Source organism: Vanellus vanellus (genome assembly GCF_965231255.1).
Source record: "Vanellus vanellus genome assembly, chromosome: 3".
Taxonomy (NCBI): Eukaryota; Metazoa; Chordata; class Aves; order Charadriiformes; family Charadriidae; genus Vanellus; species Vanellus vanellus.
Genome location: NC_138907.1, coordinates 2,680,944 through 2,701,598, shown reverse-complemented (window position 1 = coordinate 2,701,598; position 20,655 = coordinate 2,680,944). Strand labels below are relative to the sequence as shown.

General features: G+C 42.6%; 1 protein-coding gene across 4 annotated transcripts in view; it reads right to left on the bottom strand.

Moving 5' to 3' along the window:
• SPTBN1 (spectrin beta, non-erythrocytic 1) overlaps positions 1 to 20,655 on the bottom strand; it is a gene marked incomplete at its 5' end in the record, with an annotated part of 137,919 nt that overhangs the window by 82,474 nt on the left and 34,790 nt on the right. For all 4 annotated transcript variants that reach the window (XM_082481193.1, XM_082481196.1, XM_082481195.1 and 1 more), the window contains one exon: positions 12,817 to 13,010. In XM_082481193.1, coding sequence (XP_082337319.1) covers positions 12,817 to 12,964 — 148 coding nt within the window. The remainder of the gene's footprint in view (positions 1 to 12,816; positions 13,011 to 20,655) is intronic.

Genomic DNA, 20,655 nt, shown 5'->3' with positions numbered 1-20,655 from the left:
CTACCTGCAGGCCTATCGCCTCATTACTGTCCCACCTTGAGCAAACAGGTGTTGCTACGCCAGCTCAGAAGGCACAACTAAAGTCCAGGCGACTGACAGGAGGGCTGGAGCGTTTTTAACACCGCGAAGGCCACGAATCGGCAGCCAGGAACTCTTCCCCAGCTGAAAGCTTTCCCAACACCTTTGGCAGGCGACACACTAACGCACGTGCGGCCGCTATTAAAAATATTAAAAAGTAAAATGTTACAAAAGCAAAACATTAAAGACTGAAACTAATCATTTGGCTTTGACCCATGTAAAACACAGAGTGCCTTCCCCCGCCTCGTCATAAAACGTGAACACCGCATACAGGAATTCACACTTCAGCTTGTCCCCTGTGGGACAACCGAACCCGGTAAACTTAAGATTCCCGAGAAATGCCGAATAGAAGTTGGGGTTTGAGGGTTTTTTTGTCCTCTCTGTCCCCCCCAGTTCTGGCGGGCCCAGTAGCACCAAACGCTACCCGACGAGAGAAGGAATTGCAGCGGGTACGGAGCAGTGCGGGCTGCACAGCGCCACGGGGGAACGCCAAAGGAAAAGGGAAGCATCCGTGTTTGAATTGAGCTTATTTTGTTCAAGGTTTGAAAACCAGAGACACGAGAGCCTACCACGTTGTGGAGAACTCGGCAGCACTCACTGTGAAATTCTCACCTCGCTTTAGCTGCCACGCAGGCTGGCATTTGGGCTGAACAACGGGCAACAGATGTGACAGACTCTGTTAATGACGGCATCGGCTCCTGGGGACAGCCCGGATCACCAGGTGCTGCTGGCTCATCTGCCAAAGCATTCCTGCTGCTTTGCTGGGCCCCGGCGTACATTTTGTAGGCTCCACTTCACAGGTCGGTGGTAATTCAGTAGAAAGAGCAAAGCAAAATGGGGATCTGTCTGTATCTGCGAAACTCTACACCGTAGGTAGCAAGGCTTCTTAAAAATGGGCATCCTGCCAGCTCCCATTTTTATTTGAGTCGCATCAATCCCGATACCTTCATTTGCTGTTCTCTCAATTAGTAAACCTGAGACCTGTTTGCTGCTGCTATGTAGCAATGCATCGAATCGATTACAAGGCACTCGCGTGCAAAGCCCTTTTTTATACCTGGTTTCTACTCATTTTCTCTAATTGACTAAGCCCTTGACAATACTAATTAGATAATATGTTATGGAGGGGAATTAATGCTTTGAAGGCCATAGATAACTTTTACTACTGGTCCAAGTGTAACTTATCAAATCAACACAGCTTGAAATTCTCCATGGTGTAATTCACCACTGATTACAGTGACGGGAGAAAAATAAGGGCCAAATCATATATTAAGTTTAGTATGAGGGAGGCAGGGGTTTGTTGGGTTTTTTCCCCTATAAATTTTGTTCTCACTTTTCTCCCATAGCTGTGAAACAATTTTTGCTTGCATTCTTTGAATTGTACCTCTCCCATAGTACTTGTCTGGTAATGGTGACTTGCATTATTTGTGTACTTGTTAAGAGTAAATAAAAATGCAAATGATTATCCACTTAACCATAATGCAAAGTGTGACTTAGTTGACATGATCAGAGCTGTGCAGAGCCTCAAGGAGAACAAGAGGTTGATTACAGTAATGTTATGAAATGTACGTATAACACCTGGAGGCAGGTGCTTACCCCGGAACCGAAAAGGATCCGTCCTGGGATCTATCCTTACACGGTTCTGAAAACTGCTGCTGAAGCGAATGGGTTCCTACCACAAAGGAAAAAACTAACGTTTCTAAGGAAGAAACTAACGTTAGTTCTAACAAAATCACCATCCACATTCCTAACCGTCCATGTTTCTAAGGCTGAACAAAACTATCGCTTTTCTCAGCCCAAAGAAATCGCTTTAAAAAATAAAAAACTTCAACACACCCTCAAAGAAAGTATAGACAAAACCCCCCCTAAGAAATTCCTGGCCAAGCATCCACTTCGTAACTCTTTTGCAGAAAACACCTGCTAAGCGTGCAGCCTTACTATTACTCACACGGCCTCGCTAGAATTGGGAAAGCTAGAAAAATTCCCTGACAACCTCATCCATCCATCAGCCTACACTATCTTCCACTTATAAAGTCAACCAATATTGGCCGACTTTACCGGGTCAACAACGAAGATAGTACGTGCAGTGGACTCAATGTCCAAAACAGGCCCACCCTCAAAATACATTCCGCTTAATGCATACGTCAAATCCAAGAAAGCAATGCACAAACTGTTCCCTGGGCACCATAAAACAAACGCATGCTTTGCACTGTTGTGTTCTGAAAGAAAGATGCGATTTTACAACTCCACGAAAGACAATTATCTTTCTAATGGGAAGCGGAATGCACGCCAGAGCTTACAATAATTATCAATCTGGTTAATCATCACCCTGGTCTTTCCTCTTTACTCTTATTTGCTCTTGTAAATTCTCTAGTTGGTGACTAACTAGAAAAAAATTACAAGATAAAAAGGATGATTTATTAATCTAAAATGCCACAGGAATCGCATAACATTTGCTCTTCTCCTGAAAGAGGGTAAAGTTCTTGCACATCCCTCAGTGCGACAGCGAGGAACTGAAAACTCACGATCGCGTTGGCCGTTCTTGACTTCTCTGCTGATCCCCCCATCTACACAGTAAAACCACAATCTCTCCCTATATATGCCACAGAGTAAGGAAAGACGGTTTTTGCTGTAGATTGTTCTAGAGCATGATAGGAAATAGTTATTTTTATCATATTTGACAATTTGCATAACATTAATGCTGAAGAGTTAGCTGTCTTCCCTCTAGTTTATATCTGAGATGCTGGCACAGAGAAAGCAGCAGCCCACACACGAAGCAGAAATTAGCGTGCCAACTTAATTACCTCTCTGCAGGTATTAGTGGGAACAGAACCATTCATCTTACAAACCCGCCATTTCCTGCAATACTGCACAAATGTCTCAGAAGAAGGTGAAATAAATACAAACAAAACAAGAGATCTGCTCTTAAGTAACATTTCTATCTCAGAAATTCCTTCGCTTTTTCTGTTTAAAGGGGATTTTATGTCAGTGGCAATCACCAAGGCGTTTGGTCCTCCAAGCCCCTTCCAGATAGATTCTCTGTGACTCAACGTGGGCTTGGGAGAGCCAACACAATCAAAACATAAAGGGAAGGGGCAGATTACAAAGCAAGGGACGAGGGGTTTTATTACAGAAGGGTCTGTTCGTATGTTTTCCTTTTGCCATGTCCAGGCCGGCCTTCCAGCAGCTCCACATGAAGTCCCAGGCACAAAACCAGCTCTGGGCTCACGATGAACCTGCAGGTTGTGACTGACGTCTGAGACCAAAGCAGCACAAAACCTTTGGGAATCTTTCCACAAATCAGGCCAGAATATCAGCTTATTACCGAAACTGGGTCAGTTCCACTTGGTTTCGGGTTTCAGTTTACACAAGTCCCTGATTAACAGGAAAGTTGACATGACTTTTGTAACAGCGTGTCCTTGCTAACTGCAACAGTGGAACACTTGCCAGAGAGCCCAGGGAAGAGACCTACCCGAGCCACTCTTCAGAAGAGATCATGGCTTGTGTTCCACTCCAACTGGGTTCTTCTGAACTGTACTGCTTCCCATACTCCATGAGCTCACCAAAGCAGGGAAGCCATCTCCGAAAAGCTAACAACTACATTAACAGGTTTTGTCTGTGGCCCACGAAATGCACTTGGTTTGCTCCCTGACTTAAGATGACTAACCCTTAAAAAGTCTATTAAAAGCAAGCACGGTGCACAGGTACGCTCTTAACATACTTGCTTTCTGTGAAATTTTGGCAGGAAAACACTTCTTGATTTTCATCCAGAAAATTCTTTTTTATGAGTTTTAACGTGCTTTTTTAGAAGCTGGAATTATTTTCATTACCTCTCCCTCCTTTCCCCCTCTATCTGAACTGCATCTATGTTTATATGTAGGGGAGAGGGAGAGAGAGATTCCCACCCTCATTTTAATTTTCTTCCTTTTGCACTGGTTTGTTTTTTTTTTTTTTTTTTCTTTCTCCAGTTTGACCATGAACACAGAAGATGCACTGTTGCTTACAGCATAATCACCGAGGCATGAAAATTCGGTCTCCTGCTACTCCTGAGCAAAATGGAAATTGGGTGAAAACAAGTAGAACACACTGATCTTTACAAATCTCCGTAAGCCAGAGTTTTTATTTCTCTTTCCCTTGCTTCACATAGACAGATCAGAAAGCATATGAACTATCTTAACGTTCCCAAATACATCCCCGTTGTGCCCAGCCATATTTACATGTGGTCAGTTTAGGGGAGAGGAATAAAAAAGTACCTCTCCGTTTTGTCAGTTCCGTAACTGGAGGAGCTTGAGCCCCTAAATTAGAAACCTCTGAAGTTAACTGGGCTCCCTACAGAATTTTAGATCCTCTTACATCTAAAGCAACTAAATTCCAGAAAAAAACAACGTAGTACAGGCTTAAGCTGATCCTGTTGTTCATTCAAAATGAAAAAGGATAATGTTAGAAAAAAATTGTTGGAAGGGTTTGCTTTTTTAAAAAAAAAAAAACCCAATGTACTAGATGCAGAAACATGAGCCGAAAGCCTCATTTTCAAAGCCAACATAAGAGAGATATCTCTATTTCCGAAAACCTTCTTTCATCAAATCTCACCCACAAGATCTCCCCATCTGGGAATTGCCTACCTCTGCAGAAAAGCTTAGTGATCAATTGACAAGTACCAACAGTCTCAAACTCGTGAAGTTACCATTCCAGAGCAAACCACATTTCATTTTCATATAATGTACAGAATAAATATAACAACATATTATACATTTATATGTACAAATACTATCTACATTTGACACATCCACCTTAAAGGCTTGAAGTTTTGCTTCCTTTAAATGTTATTAAAAAACCACCATACAACATACGCATACAAAGTGGTTGGCAAAAAAAATAGTAGTGTTTGCATAGCTCACTAGAAGAATCCAAAACTGTTAGGAAGAATGGTAGAAACTAAAAAAGTGGAACTTGGAAGTGGATTTTCATCATCCTACTTGTCTGGTGCTCATTCCCGTTGCTGTTCTGTTTGCCTCTTCCCCCAGCAAGGCAATTTGTCTCAAGGCAATCTGGGTTTATATCTCTCCAGGATATTACCTCAAGATAAGAATCAAAGCTCTGATCTGAGAGAATGATTTCATCACTAACCTCCCCCCATCAGAAGAGCTCCAAGGTTAACAGAAATTAGTAAACATTTTTTAATCCTGTATTGAATTTCGCTTTGCAGTATGCTCTGTTAGACATTATTTATACTTCAGGGAGTGCTTTCATGCAGTATCCAAGCAACAAATAGAAGGAAAAGTGCAAGGCACATTGCAGATTTGGCTGAATAAATAAAATAAATACAGAAACATCACTAGTTAGATGCTAAAGACGCAAGACAAGAACATTCTCTTCTACATACGCATTTTTTGTGGAAAGAATTCTTTTAAATTATAGGCTCATGACTAGGTTTTGAAATGCATCCGCAGCCAACCTCATCCCTGATAATAGTAATGATTTTTTAAAAAAATTAATTGCCATTGTTGGAACATAGTTTCTATAAATGAGTAATCCTTTCCATTAAGACGACTCAGCAAAATATCTGAAAACAATCTCATTATTTCAATGAAGGGTCATTAATAGTTATCCCACGGTTTCATTGCATTACATATCTCCAAAACATTGATTCTAACAGCGAAGAACATCATAGTCTTTTCAGTCCTCAGGTTTCCCACGATGGGCCACGATGGGTCAGATTCCCAGCTGTAAGTTGGCATGGTCTCACAGAAGCCAAGGGAAGTTTACCAGCTGACAATCTGGCTGGCAGGTCTCCTCCTAAAATCATCAACTTCAGCATGATTTTATCCCAGCTCTACTATTCTGCCTGGCTCAGCTCTCGCTAACTACACTGGGGGCATCTCACAGGGAGTATTTTTCCTTTCTTTGAGCAGCTGGTGCAGCCTGAGCCTTTTACTCCCCTTCACGAATCCTACCCTGCCTCTCCCAGCTGGCCTTGCCCGTCCCCGCTTCAGCTCATGCGGAACGCTACACCTCACTCACCTCGGAGCTGCGGGCAGCCAAAAGCACGTCCCCCCAGTGCTTCTACTCCTTCCTGACGCCACGGTGATGAACGGATGATGAAAACTAAAATAGACGGGAGAGTCCTGTGCTGTGCCAGTCTGGGAATTAAAGCATAGTTCTCACCTAAAATCAGTGCAAGTAAGGAAGCACGCTACGAAAGTTAGTGCAGTGCCAATGTCTCTAATAGCCAGGTATGATAAAGGAGATTTACCTGCTTTCAGGATTACCCTCATGGGCATTTCATTGCTAATATCCTAAGAGCAAACACGTGTATGCACACACACACACACAAAGTCACCATACATACATTACTTTTCCATTTTCTTCCTCTAGGTACAGATGGCTTTTAATATTTAATCACTTCTTAACTACAGTACAGAATTCTCTTCTGTCTTATTTCGCTAAATTACTGAATTGCTGTCCAAGCAGAGTCAGCCCTTTGTGAATAAGGGCTGGCGTATGTCTGGAGTTCTCCACGAGAAACTACGAGAAGCAGATATGGCACCTGTATTCCAGTCCAGGAGCTTAATGCACAGGAACTCAAAGATCTAAAGATTGATCAATACAGGCTCATTTGCTGACAAGATGCTGGGCTCTCCCGTGCACACGTCCAACTCAATATTGCTTAGTCTTGAAAGAATTTAATCTGAGATGTAAAATGACCGTAGCTGTCAGACTTTCCAGGGTGGGGCTGCCAACAGCAGCTCCTATCCTGCTCCCGCCCCAAAGAAGCAAAAAGACTATTTTTCCAGCTCCACTTGTCCTGCCTGAGCATTCTGTGCCAGATTACAGTTATTCACCAGAACGCCGTCACTTTCATGCATCACACTGTTACTTAGTAATCATAAATACTATCCATAAAGCAGACAAGCATGTATGATTCCAGAAAATTCCTAAGTTACATTCAGCAGTACTTTTTTCCCCGAAGCTTAGCTCTACACTCAGGAAGCTACATCAGACCACAGATCCGGTATCTAATCAGACGACAAAGAATCTGACTTACACCTCCACATAGTTCGCACACTACTTGTTTGATTCTAAAAAGAGAGAACGAACCCACAAACTATGCATAACTGGTACCAAAAATCATGTTACTATAGCACAATGAGATACAAATGACCTCTGTACCAAACTACATTTTTGATGGGACATCATTGAATACAAGTTGTTCACGTTTACTTGAAAGTTATTTTTATGTACTGCAGACATACAGCGACACTTCTTTTTGGGTCAGTCTACCGATGAGCTTTAAAAATAAAAACGCCGGGAGCAAACCATTATTTATTGGCTGGGTTTTGCTATTTGCTTTAGAACCAGTTCTCCAACAGCAACTTTAAAAGCGAACACGTTAACCGGTGACAGATGGGCTAAGCTTTTTCTCGTTTGCCGAGAAGAGCGCAGTGTTCGTCAGCAGTCACAGCCCGCACTGCAGGTGACACGCGTAAGTACACCAGCTTCTCCGCTGCCACACTTTCTCCCTTGATGCCCGCATGACACGGAACACACAAAACGATACTCCTGGTTTTACCACCAGCCTCCTACAGATTCTGGTTAAGTACTGCAGCTTAGAAACTACAGCTGAAAAATTGTTCCAGAAGTAAAACCCAAGAGGAAAGCACTGGGTGAGGTCGACATTTGGAAAAGCTTTTGTCGAAATAATTCCATCAGCTTTCATCTGAGCAAAATAAGATTTTTCAAAATGAGCCCTTTCATGCTCACTTGAGTAACTCTGCATTAGGCCTTCGGCCGCTAAACAAAACCATGGACTAATAACCAGCACTGTCACACCACTGCTGAGAAGATGTATCTGCAGTGTCATTGCTGTGAGGATTTTAATTTCTTTTTAGCGTCAAGCGAACCCTTCACATGCCCGTCAAACAAGCACCGGTATACTGCCGAGTTCTCTTTCCTTAACCACTTGCTGTTACTAAAATTAGTGCATCGATTTTCAAGTCCCAGATAGCTCAGGTACTGGATATTCGTGAACTGTACTGCAAAAGATTATTCTCAGTATGTTCTTTCAAAGCCAAGGATAAACCAAAGGTTTGTTCTCTCAAACTCTAAATCATTGTATTTTGTCCTTTTTTATTGACTTGAAACCTGACACTTCGCTCTGACCGTGCAGATTTTTTTTTTTTCTATCTTTAGCGTATACTCGGAGTGAAACAGTAGAAATTTTGCTATGAGAGATATGCAGGACAGCAGGGGACACGCAGGTGCATGAAACCCGAAGAGTACTACAAGTAGGATCTTTCTTTTTGCTTTTCTGGGAGGTTGTTCTGTTGACTTTTAGCACTGGAGCTGTGGGGGAACGGTTCAAATACCAGGGCCAAAAGGACTAACTAGCCCCACGTGGTACCCGGCACTTTCCCATTCCAAGTTTTCTATCTTTTTTTATCCTTAAGAAATGGGTATTCCGGTATATTAAAAACTTTTTAGTAGTATAACTTCAGTAACAATTTCAACGATTTTGCCCTTTTGCTTCTGGGAGAATTTAAGTCACGGGCATGAATTACGAGCCTGGTTTCTCTCTGTGCAACTGGGACAACTAAGGAAAGCTGCATGACGAATGCAGTCTCCTTACCTGTACTCCCCTGTAAGGTCCAGGAACGCTGTGACGTGCAACACTAGCAAGTGTCCTGACCTATGCACGGTCAGGTGGAGCTCAGAAATGAATGCGGAGCTTCATCTGCCCTGTGCTAAGAAGATATGCCTCTGTTATTCCATAAACTTTGAAACTATTTTTAATTCATATGCCAGGCAGATGAGTCACAGACCTTCCGGTCACTCAGGTGAACCCAGAGGACAAAAGGGCAAAATACAAACGAGCAGAAAAGCGAGTAACTTTAGCCAAGCATTTTTTAAATATTGAATTAGCTAACTGAAGAAACGGAAAGTTTTGGAGGTGACAATTCTCATACTACCTGAAAAACATCATCTGAGACAACGAGCACGGTACATCTGAATGTCACAGTCCCAGACTGAGTGTGAAAAATTCTGCCGAACAGCTGAACTGTTTATTAAGGCTTTCCGAAGAGCTCTATGCGCCAAGGCGCTGCACAGCAAATCTTGTTAGCTAATGGTCCTTGATAGACGAAATCTAACACCTGAGGATTTGTGAATGAAGAATTTTGCACAAACATGATACCTTTCTGGCTTCTACAGAACAGGTAGAATTACCTGGTCTTCCAGCAAGACCTTCCAAAGAACCACAGAGAACAAGGACAGGTGAAAGATGGTTTCCTACAGTGGGATATCTTACTTTACGAAGTGGAGATCAGTTACCTTCTTCTCATATCAGTTGCAGAGTGAGTTAGTTCAACATGAATGGCAACCAATCTGGTTGCATATCCCTTCAAATCTGGAGTCGGATTGAAAGCTGAGTTCCCAGATGATTTATTTGTTTTAAACTGAAACAATCCTTCGCTTTCTGGTTTGCGCAGTATACAGACCACTTTAATAATATCAGTTGTCAGCTGCTATGCTGACTACAGTGCTTTTCTACTATTATTGTATCACACCTGCTTTAACTGAGCTTTTCTCCAATATATTTGTCTATTCTGATCACAGATTATTCTGACCACCATCTCCCGCTTCGCTTTTTAAATATTCCAGCGTCCTGCTGGAACACGGGGCCATTACAATCTTTTCTAGAACAGAATATTAGATTCTGGCTACAGAACTCACTTCTTGCCTGCCCATTCTCTACCTTTACCTTAAAGGAAGTAAGTTTCATTTAAATTACAGTAAACTAGGCTTAATACAAGATGGCAGTTTCACAGAAGAGGCACTTCACAACTTGTTGAAGAATGTGGACAAGAGATGCTTGCACCAACAGAAAGATTCACATTGAGTATACAGCCATTAGTCAAGCACTGTAAAATGCCTACGGCTGTTCTACTTTTGAATGCAACAGCTTGCATCTTATAGGTGGGGAAGAAAGAACCAGCACCTGGTCTGTTCGGTTTGAAACGTTTCATACCAGGACAAGGAGATAATGATGCACATGCATTTCATAAGCTGCAAGGTGTTGACAGTCTTGATCTATCTCGTCACTCCAACGAAAGGCAGATACACAGAAAGAGCTGGACATCCACGGGCACTCTTTAGATACAACTAATCTAGGACCTCTGGAAAGAAAAACACTGTTGTCAGAAGATGGCCAATCTTTGAGGTGTGGGAAGATGCTCGTGTCCACAAAGAACAAGTGCCCATCTACGTCAGACTGGAGTGTTACTCGGAGAATCTGGACCCTGCAGGTGGTACACAACTACTTCTGCTTCCGAGAGCAGTGAAATTCACCCAGAAGAAAGCGATGGTGGAATAGACGGTCAAATTTTAGAGCCCAGAAGAGCCTCCTGATATCACTTAGTGTGACTTTGTGTGCACTACCAGCCACAGGTTTCACACAGTGATTATTGTGTCTGATCCTGTGACAAGCAGCTGAATTAAAGTACACCTTTCCAGAAAAAGTTTGTTTCAATTTAAAGACTACAACAAAAGAGATTACTACTATCCCAGCTCCAGGCTGCAAGGTGATTTCCCTAGCTGCTAAAAACCTGGAAGTGCCTGCCTTTCTGGGGAGATGCAAGGGAAGATTACCCACCAGGCAGCATATCCGAAAATCCACGTTGAACGGTGCCAGGAGCATCATGGCTCAGCCTTTAACTATAACCTTTGATTTGCAATACAAACCTCTCTTCGTTCTTCTCTCCCTGCATCATGATTAGGCTTTCAAGCAGTGCTGCAGCAGTGCAGTATGCTAAGGCAAGTTTTGGCAGCACACAGCATTCTCAACACTGACAGTAGAGAATTACAGGTATGAAACGTATCAAATTAAAATAGCTATGAGTAACACCTATTAAGAAAAAAAATAAATACATCATACTCTTGGAAAACGTTTAAATATGCCTCTGAATCAAATCTTCAGCAAAATTATTCGCTTTGACGTCGGTATTTGTTTTAAGCTATCTAAATAATTCAAGTACTTTCCTTACATTACTTCTCCTTGAAATAAGAGTTTCATGTTTATTATTCATTACTCAGGTGGGGAGCTCTGCTTGCCATAAAAGTAAGTAGAACAACAAACTGCAGTAAAGCCTAGATCTCGGACCCAAATGTGGCTAATGAGCTTTGTAACAAATGCTACTCCCACCCAAGGAACATAATATAACCTACAACCACTAACACGCCAGGAGTAAAATAGTTTCTTCCCCAAACAAGATCAAACTATTAAAAAAAAAAAAAAAAAGTCAAGATTCTTCCTGTCTACCCCCAATCTACCACCATAGGCACCAGTCAAGCTGCTTCTGACCCCGCTGAGCACAGCGCCGTTCCAGGTCAGGCTTTTACCTGTAATTTCAAATGCATGCTGTGATGAGAACTGTTGTAATTCAGTCTTCTAAAGGTAGCAAAATTCAACACACATCCTTTTTGCGAGCAGTTCCATTAAGTTGATACGCTTACTATCCTCAGTAAGAGTTATATGATCTGCTCTCTGCCCACCTGCGTGAACTACTTCATTTCCCTGTTGCTCAGCTCCAAACCTGATCCTGCCCTGTGCCTGGCACGTAAAGGTGTTCTGCATCTAACGCGCTCCCACGGCTGGCATCAAGAGGAGAAAGGGCACACTGTGCTCCAGAGTCAGTCTCATCGGAATCCCAAATGGAACAGCTGATACCTTTGTCTCAGTACAGTTAATTTAATAAACCCGTTTTAACAAGTTACGAAGCGTTGGGTTTAAAACAGTCCTTGTAACTAAAATTTCACTAGCAGAAAGCTCAGCATATTTTGAGCTGTTTTCCATGCTTACAGTATGTCCCACGCTATTGAGGCATTCTGTTCAGAGGTCAGGCATGTGGGCATGCTACCATAAGAGTCAGGAAATCATTTACAGAATGCACAAAAATTGCTTTGCAGGGCAATGCCTCAGAGCCGAGAGGACATGACATAATCTCCTTGCTGCATAAACAAATGTGGTTAATATGCAATAATCAAATGTTTTTTTTTTTATAAAAAAGAGACCAAATCAAATTTCATTTCGCTGCTGATGAGAGTGTAATTCAACAGAAGACAGCATGTAGTTCAGAATCTCTGTTTCTGCTTCTTCAGAAAAATTTGTAGTTTCAGTATTATTTACTAAATGACAACTATCTCCATCTACCACATTCCTCCATTTCTTGACAGGTCTGATGTTTTCAACACCTGCAAATGAAGATATTTTGAAGCAGAATTTTGTTATCCTTCAGATTTTTTCCAAATCTGGAAACCAACATCATTGCCAATCAGAGAAACCTAATCAAAACAATTTGAATACACAGGCAAAATGGTTAATATCTGATGACGCTGATGAGGAGGGAAACAGAATCAGTACAACCTTCTAATTAAAAAAAAATACATGACGAAATTTCTGCTCTCCTGTGCTTACACCAATGAAGTCTCCATAGTAAATCTGAACAGCCAATGTTTGCAAAATGTTAGATATGAGCACATCCTGCAAAGCAACATGAGACCATCATGTCCCACTGATGTCAATAGACAAAAAAAAATCTCAAAAACTGCTTGGACAAACTGCAGTCAACCTCAGGAAAATGTCAGCTCTAGTTTACTGACAAGGTGCAGGCACTGCAGATAGACAGTATCCCGTACTAGCACGTACATACACAGCATCGGAGTTTTGCTCACGTGATCAGTGCTTACCAGCTAGGGCCTTGATGCGGGATCGTTCAAACAGTCGAGCAGAACTATTTTCATTGTCCCAGTCATCGACATCCCAGCGGTTGTTGACATCGCTGTACTGCTGTTGGATTTCAATATTGTCATAATCTGTCGCTACCGTTGTCGTCATCCTGAGTCTTAACCTGTTCTCACCATCAGACTCTTCTTAAAAACCTCTGTAAAAGAAAAATACATAATAATAATTTAGACAATATACATATATTGGAAGAAAGAAGTAAAACGCCAGCTCAAGACTTCTGGTTTCAAAAATCAATGACTTTCACTCAAAGCCTGGGAACAAGCTCAAGAACAGGTTAGACACCAACCAATTCTTCAGAAAGCGACTGAATGCTCCAAGTCTTCTTAAAAAAAAGAATGAAGTACTTCACAAAAGCAAGATTTCAAGCCAGTAGCTTTGCTACATACACATATCCAGAACTGTCATGTTCAACTCTGCACAAAGTGGAACATGTATGAAACAGTGCAATAAGATACTTTCACAATTGTTATTTTCAAAAGCAGCCTGTCGGTTTTATGAATCTGTGAATGTTGGCTAAAGCATATGGAGCCGCGGATAACTCTGCTAAGAAAAACCTGAAGTGCAAAGAAGACCTCAACACCTTTACAAAATGGTGCAAATTCTGACAAAAAAAATGCAAATGCTTAAAAAGTCACGTAAGCATTTGACCAGCAGAAGCCTTTTAACACAGATCTGAAAAAACATTTCTTCCTTCACATGCAAATGCTGACTTTGTGACCAGTCCTGGGAATTTATTCATGAACTAATCCAGGTAAATACAACTAACTGATGCATTGCTTGAACTTTCCCTAGCCACAAAATGGTAGCCCACCAATGCAACTCTTTACATGAGGTTCTCCTCTTTCAGACAGTCGGATACTGTTAGCATATTCATACCGTTTTCCCATTGGGATTTGCATGTACTTATCAGCACTAAATATAAAAGATCCTAACACCTCCTCTAGGGGAAGAGGAGGGAGGTTATAAATGGCTGCTAAACTAGGGGCTGCGAATCCTGCAGGAACAGCCATTGGCCCGACAGCATGGATCCAAAACTCTCCCCATCACTGGGGATGAAGTAGCGGCTGCTTTGCATTCTCCATAACCCGATCCCTCCAAAGTCAGTGCTCCGAGAGAACCAAGGAATGTCCCTGAAGAGCAAGCACACGATTCACCTTAATAAAAAAACAATAATTATAAAAACGCAGTTAAGTATTTGGAAGAGGGGGCATGGCTGGGTTTTACTAGAAACGGTAATGTTACTGGAAGACTGAGGAGAGTACCTGAGAGAAATCTCTAATTTTGTGGATCAGCTGGCGGGGAGGGGACAAGCCACCCTTGCGCTGGCCCGGCCATCTGGTGCCACCTACTGACGCAGGGGAGCAGGGCACGGCACCGCATCTCTTCCCCCACATCCCTGCCAGAGGGTAAATGGATGGCTTTAACAGGCCCACATTCAGTCCAAAAAAATGTGGAAATCCTGCAGCTGACATAAATGCAACTCAGAGGGGAAAACCAGCATATTTACTATCACTGCTCGCGCACTCAAGAGGCATTAATTTTGCAGATGGTCCTAGGATAAAAAGGCCGGGGTAATTTCCTCCTATTCCCCAGCACAGATGAGAAGGTTCCTCATATATTTACTTGCAAAATACCCCCTTCGTTTTGCACAGAAAGAGGAATCGAGCCGCACTCACGGCTGTTACCTAAGAAGCTGCTACCAAAGCCCATTAGCGAGCAATTCACCTTCACGAGAGGTGGGAAGAAACCGCTTTAGTTATGTTAAGCTGCCAACAGACTGCAAGAATACGGAAAAAAACCCTTGCTCTGGAAAAGGTCTTAAAATGATACTGCTTTGCTGCACACGCCTAGGCTGACATTTTCCAGCAGGGAGCTCTGGGGACGGATGGGTCCTTCCTCGGCCAGATGCATTCTGCTGCTACGAACAAACAAAGGGATGGAGCAAAGACGGGGGAAAGGATTAAGTCTCACCCGAAGCATTTCTGCACAGCATTCACTACCTGATCCTCATCTACTATCAACGCTGGACAAAAGCCTCCCATTGATTCCTGTACACAGGCAGAAATCAGGGTTAATTCCAATTAAATCCATGGAGTAACTGTGGTATAAACGATGAGTGGAATCAGACTGTTCGACAGCATCAGTTTCAATCTTTTCAGCTTTCTGTATTCATCAGCGCCCAATGAAGAGCAGGAGATACGCCACTGGAAAAGCAGTAGCTCAAACTACGAAAATAAAAGCAGTGACACCAAACCCAGGATGCGGCTACATGCTACTTCAGTATACATGCTACAAGCCATCAGATTTTGTTTATTTCTGTATCATCTGTGTTTAGACATACACATAACTGGATCCAGAATAAATTCAACTATAACCTGTGCTTTATCACCGCTCTTACCCTTCCTGAGGGCCACCCAAGCAAAATCTAGCCCAGATAAAGCTAAATTGAGCATGAAACGGGCCTCTTATCCCACACCTATAGGGCTGGAAAACTTGCCTCTTTGTTGTGATTCTGTAAAGATGCTGAAAAGCAAAGCAGCGCCTCCTTCGCTGGCTGACATCAAGCTCCCTTTTCCGGGGGGTGCCTCGGCGACAGAGGGACAGCAGGGACGGGTAGCAGAGAGGCACTGCCACGATAAAAACAAGTACGCTGCAGCAAAGCACTTCTGTGGTGAGGTGAGGAAAACACGATTCAACCCTAACTGAAGCAAGCTGCCCTGCCTTCTCCCAGAGAGAGGCCCAGCTACCTAATCTGCAACCATCGCCTTAAGCCCGGGCTGAAAAACATTTTTTCTTAAGACTCCCGCTGCAGTTCTGGTCCAGCACGACCCCCCGCTGCCTCCGGGAACAGGGAGGGAAGATAAACAGGAGCTCCAGCAGAAACCTCCAGGCTTCTTACTACAGAAATGGAGGTCCTGCAATGGGCTGAGCTACAAGAGCAAATCTTGGGTTTAAGTTATGGGTGTCCCTATTTGACAAACGGAAACACCAACACTGTCTGCAGCTGCCCAGAGAGTAACGGGGGAAAAGGTCTGAGAATTTTTCTGGAGCTCTTAATGTAGCTGAGTTCACTATTAATGACCTCAAGTGAGATCTGTCATTCATAAAATTAGCCTTGCAGCTGAAAGACACAAGCCGAAAACCCCCTGTGTGTGTATATACCATATGCATACATGTAACATATATTTACACATTTATTTTAAGCCCAACACGTTACTTGCACCAACTGCTGCTCAATACCGTAATTTTATTTGGTCAGACCTCCCCTGCTCGATGATTTCAACAAGTACTTTGTGAGCAGAGATTTGTTTTATTGACTGTGTAGTCAGCAGAAAGCAGGAGACAGTTGCATTGTGTCCCATTAGCTTACCGCAGCACTCTCCACTCATGCGCAAAGCGCCCACTAACACCCTTCCAAGAAATCACTATAGAATATGTAGCACAAGCAGAAAGCACAGGCAGAGAAGGAACCCTGTGCTCCAGCAGGAACAACCTTTGTAATTCAAACATCCTGGCCTGGCTTTGAGCTGAAATAGCAATCTAATAAAGGAACAATGTTTTCTGTGGAGAGCCAAATGGAACATGAATTTCAGCTGTCAACGTTCTGAGGGGTCTTAATACAGAGGACTCCACGCTGACCCATTCTCAGAATACAATACACACGAGCGTACTTATAACAAGGTATTTTAGAAATGGCAGGTCCCAACTTCATTACCATTCACAATTCAGACACGGACTTTCAGTGGCCTTTACAAAGGGTTTAAAAACAAAACACGGGTATTGGGATTTCTCAGCTGGTCCACATCCTCCTAAACTTACATGTCAGTGCTGTGTACACTTGGGCTTTGGAGACATTATCAGGCAGTTACGGGGATAAGCAAGCACATGGGTGAACCAATAAATAGCACGCAACTGCTCCAGTCCCCAAAATACTCCACACAAACCCACCGTGATGGGCAAAGAAAGGTTTTGTAAATTCGAAAACTTCTGTCTTCATTGAGGAAATATAACACAGTATTGCCTTCTGCAGTTGATACAATACTAAAAGACCTCATGAGCCTAAAGAGATCAAACCATTTCATTTCAAAGCATTCTTTAAAATATATTGCATAATTTGAGGGCGGGGAGGTTGGCATTATCTTCAAAAAGAAGAAATGGCTCGAAGAAAGAATCAGCCACCAGGAAGAGCATTTTCTCAGACAATTTTCAAAGGCAATATCCAGGGGTCAGACCTTTTGTATTTACTTTCATAAATAAACCAGATTCTGCTCTGTTTGTTTCTCAGATAATAGAAAATAAACAGTTTTATTCAGACCATCTGAAGAATGAATTCATTTTTAAAAAATTCATTGGCTACTTTTAAATGCAATAATGTAATTCACTAAACAGGCTAAGACTATAATCACTAAAATTCTGCCATAACCACACATCTGGAATTACTTCCTAATGGTTACATTTATCTTTAAAGTAAACGTTATTTTTTCAAGAGTTACTATTCTTCCATGAAACATTCTAAGCTGTAGTTAGTTTCATGTTACTCTCACTATCTAAGGCTTGTCAAGAGGTTTTTTATGGTGTTATGATTGGAGAAAATATATTATTTTGAACAGCAATCCCCAAATGGTCTTATTACTTATGTAAATAGACTATTCCCTGCTAATGCACAGTCCAACCTATTGCAGTTTTTCTGACAGTTAAGATAAATTGCGTACGACTGAATGGCTAAGAGGATTGAAAATAGGATATGGATACTTCCATCCCTAGGTTACATGGTCCAGAAACCAGTACGAGCACAACCACTATAAAGGGAATGGTTTCTCTCCATTTCCTACATATCAGGTATGTACATCAAAGAAACCAAAATTACAAACCGCCTCCTTCCTGGTAGCCCTCTCTGAAACCAAGGCTGGATGAGCACCGAAATCAATTCAATTACCCTTTTTGCAGGACTTCCACCTCTGGATGCATTCACTCCCAGTCCATACTGCTTTTCTCCTCCTGATGACTCGGGACCAGGGTAATTACTCCAGCTCTTTAGCAACAAATTCACTTTAGAGTAATTATTATTATTAAAAGAAGGAAAATCTAGTTAAGAAGTAACCAAACTTTGCATTTATTCTGAGCAATACTCAGACCCCTCCTAACAGCAGCACAACAGACATTTAATATTTTTTTAAATGTCATTTTAAACCTATATTTAAGCAGAAGAATGGAAATTCTTCTGAGCTCCCAGCATCCAGCCACATCTTGTCTCCCCATCAGAGAGAGAGTCTCACCTTAGCTTTCACAGAAAGGAAACCGGCCTGATCACAGGTCAACAGGGACACCTTCAGAGAAGCTCAAGGCTGTGCGCAAAATGACATACATAGTCAAACATCCCCCCCAAGTCAAATTCTGCAAGTATTTAAAAAGCACTAGTTAGAAACTCGGAGCTCTACAGAACACCTGAACTGAAAAAGTGAAGTCCTGTGAGTAAAGCTTAGAAAGAGTAGAAAACCCACGTCTCAATTCCACCTACTTCTTAACCTGAAGTCTAAGGAACTGGTTTCCAGCCTGTCTCCATGCTCAGCCTGGAGACCACTGCCTCGCGTTGTACAAACTGCAAGACAGGCTTTAGAGAAAGAAGCTTCCCCTGTCCTGACAGGGCAGCGCGGGCAACACAATCGCTTACGTTTTGGATTGTTGTTTCAGCTGCAAAACCAATTTTAAATAATAAAAGCACTAATACAGCAAGGATTTAACTGCCTTGACCTCCAATATCCTCTCTCTCGTGTGCAGGGCCTGGCTCCCAATCCCATCTTTCCTTCAACAAACAGAACTACACTGTTTCTGTGTTTTCCAACCCAAGAGCGCTCCATGAATTTTGTCTCTGCTTTCCTGCTTGCTGCCTGAGTAAATCCACTTTCTGGTGCTGACTCCGCCGGCTGTCCACGCTGTGGGACGCTGTCCACACTGTGGGACGTGGAGGCCGAGAGCTGAAAGCACCCTGAAAGGTCATAGGAAAGGGGCGGACAGCCTGTGCTACCGGGGAGTCAAATGCCACAATCAGCGTGTAGGGCACAGACACTTCAGGAATGTACAAACAAAGCAGGACTGAAGCCTCTTTATTCCCAATACAGGCTGGAAAAGCGTGCAAAGGTCATTAGAATCATGCAGCCCGTCCTTCACGAGTGAGGTCTACTTCCCACAGCTCAGATAACCCATCATTTGAATGCCAGCAACCAGGGCATTGAGTGGTTTATAGGCTCTTACTCTTCTTCTGAGGTCCCCGGGACCTCACGCTCTAGCTGTGAGACTGGTACGTATTACCTAAGCATTGAAACAACTTCAAAAAGTGTTTGCACTGTTCACTGTAAAAAAAAAAAAATTACAGCTCACTGTACTGGCAACCCAAGCAGTTTCAGCAGGGGCGACTGTTACACACCCGCGACCAACACGTGCAACGCACAGGACAAAGATTCAAACTGGTTCAGCAAATGCAGTGCTTACAACGAAGCACCCAGTGTCCCAGCCAAGAGCACAGAGGAACTAATAACGACTGAAAAAAATTAATTATTAATAAACCTGAACCAAATCTAAATTTCAAACCGTGCAGTTCCAGCAAGTATCGTTGACATCTTCTAGACTGATTCTCTCCGTATTTAAAGCTACAAAGTTTCACCCAGTTTCTCATCCATTACCCAGTAAATCTGTATTCCAACTTTTTTTTCCCTGAAAACTCCAGAATAGATTCATTGATATGCAGGGTCCAAATTTGTCCTCTGTAATCTGAGGTAGCTCCACCCAGACAAGGACGTAACCCATAATGTGCCAACATTATTTGAAGGGCCTCCTAAAAACAGAAAGGGGATGGGAGGGGGAGTCTTCATACTGGTTTCATCCGAGATCAGGCACATAAATAGGAGCTGTAGGGTGAGACTCTCTAGGTTCCTACGTTTCCTGATGGAGCATCCCAGATTAGATATTGCCTCTGAACCATCCTCCAGAGAAGTCCATGCCCTTCCATCAACTATACACAAACCACAAATACACTAAACCAGAAAAAATCTGAGACGTTTTAGGTAGAAAGTGGCAGGTTTTTAACAGAAGTTAATGAAGAGGAGTGCAAAAATCAAGCAGAACAGAACATTACCACACATAAAACTTAAGGGTGGAGCAAGCACCAAATCCCTTCTGGGACTGCCCTTCCTTTTCCCCTCATCACTTGAAGAATGTAAAAGAAACACATTTTGTCAAGCTGCTAAGGGGAGGGAGGTGGGGAGGGCTCTGGTAATCGGCCGTTAGCACACTTCTAGTGAGTGATATTCTTCTACCTCTACTGAAAGGGAAAGTCTATGGGGATCCAGACAGAGGCTGGATGGTGGCACAATCTGCACCAAGTTACACACAGAAGCACGTAACACGCATGAGCATTGTGTTAATAAAACTCCACATACTGTGAGTGCTAGTCCCAGGCTTAAAGAATACAATCTCCTTATCCAGTTTTTAAGCAAAACACAAGAGTACTCAGTCTCCTTCCTCATGTATTTATGGTTTTCCTTCAACGATCACTGCTGGGCGAGGTTTTACACAAGCTGAATCAGGGCTAAACGCCATTTAATAGTTTTCTAAGAGTAATGTTCAGCTCAAATAAGCACATCACAAGCTAGCCTATGGCGGCTCAAGTGAGGTCCATGGATTGAATCTAGCTTCACTCAATCTCACAAGCCACCTTCATACCCAACATGGCCAAAAGAGACATAACCCAGCATCCAAAACCTCTTGTCTTGAGAACGTCAACT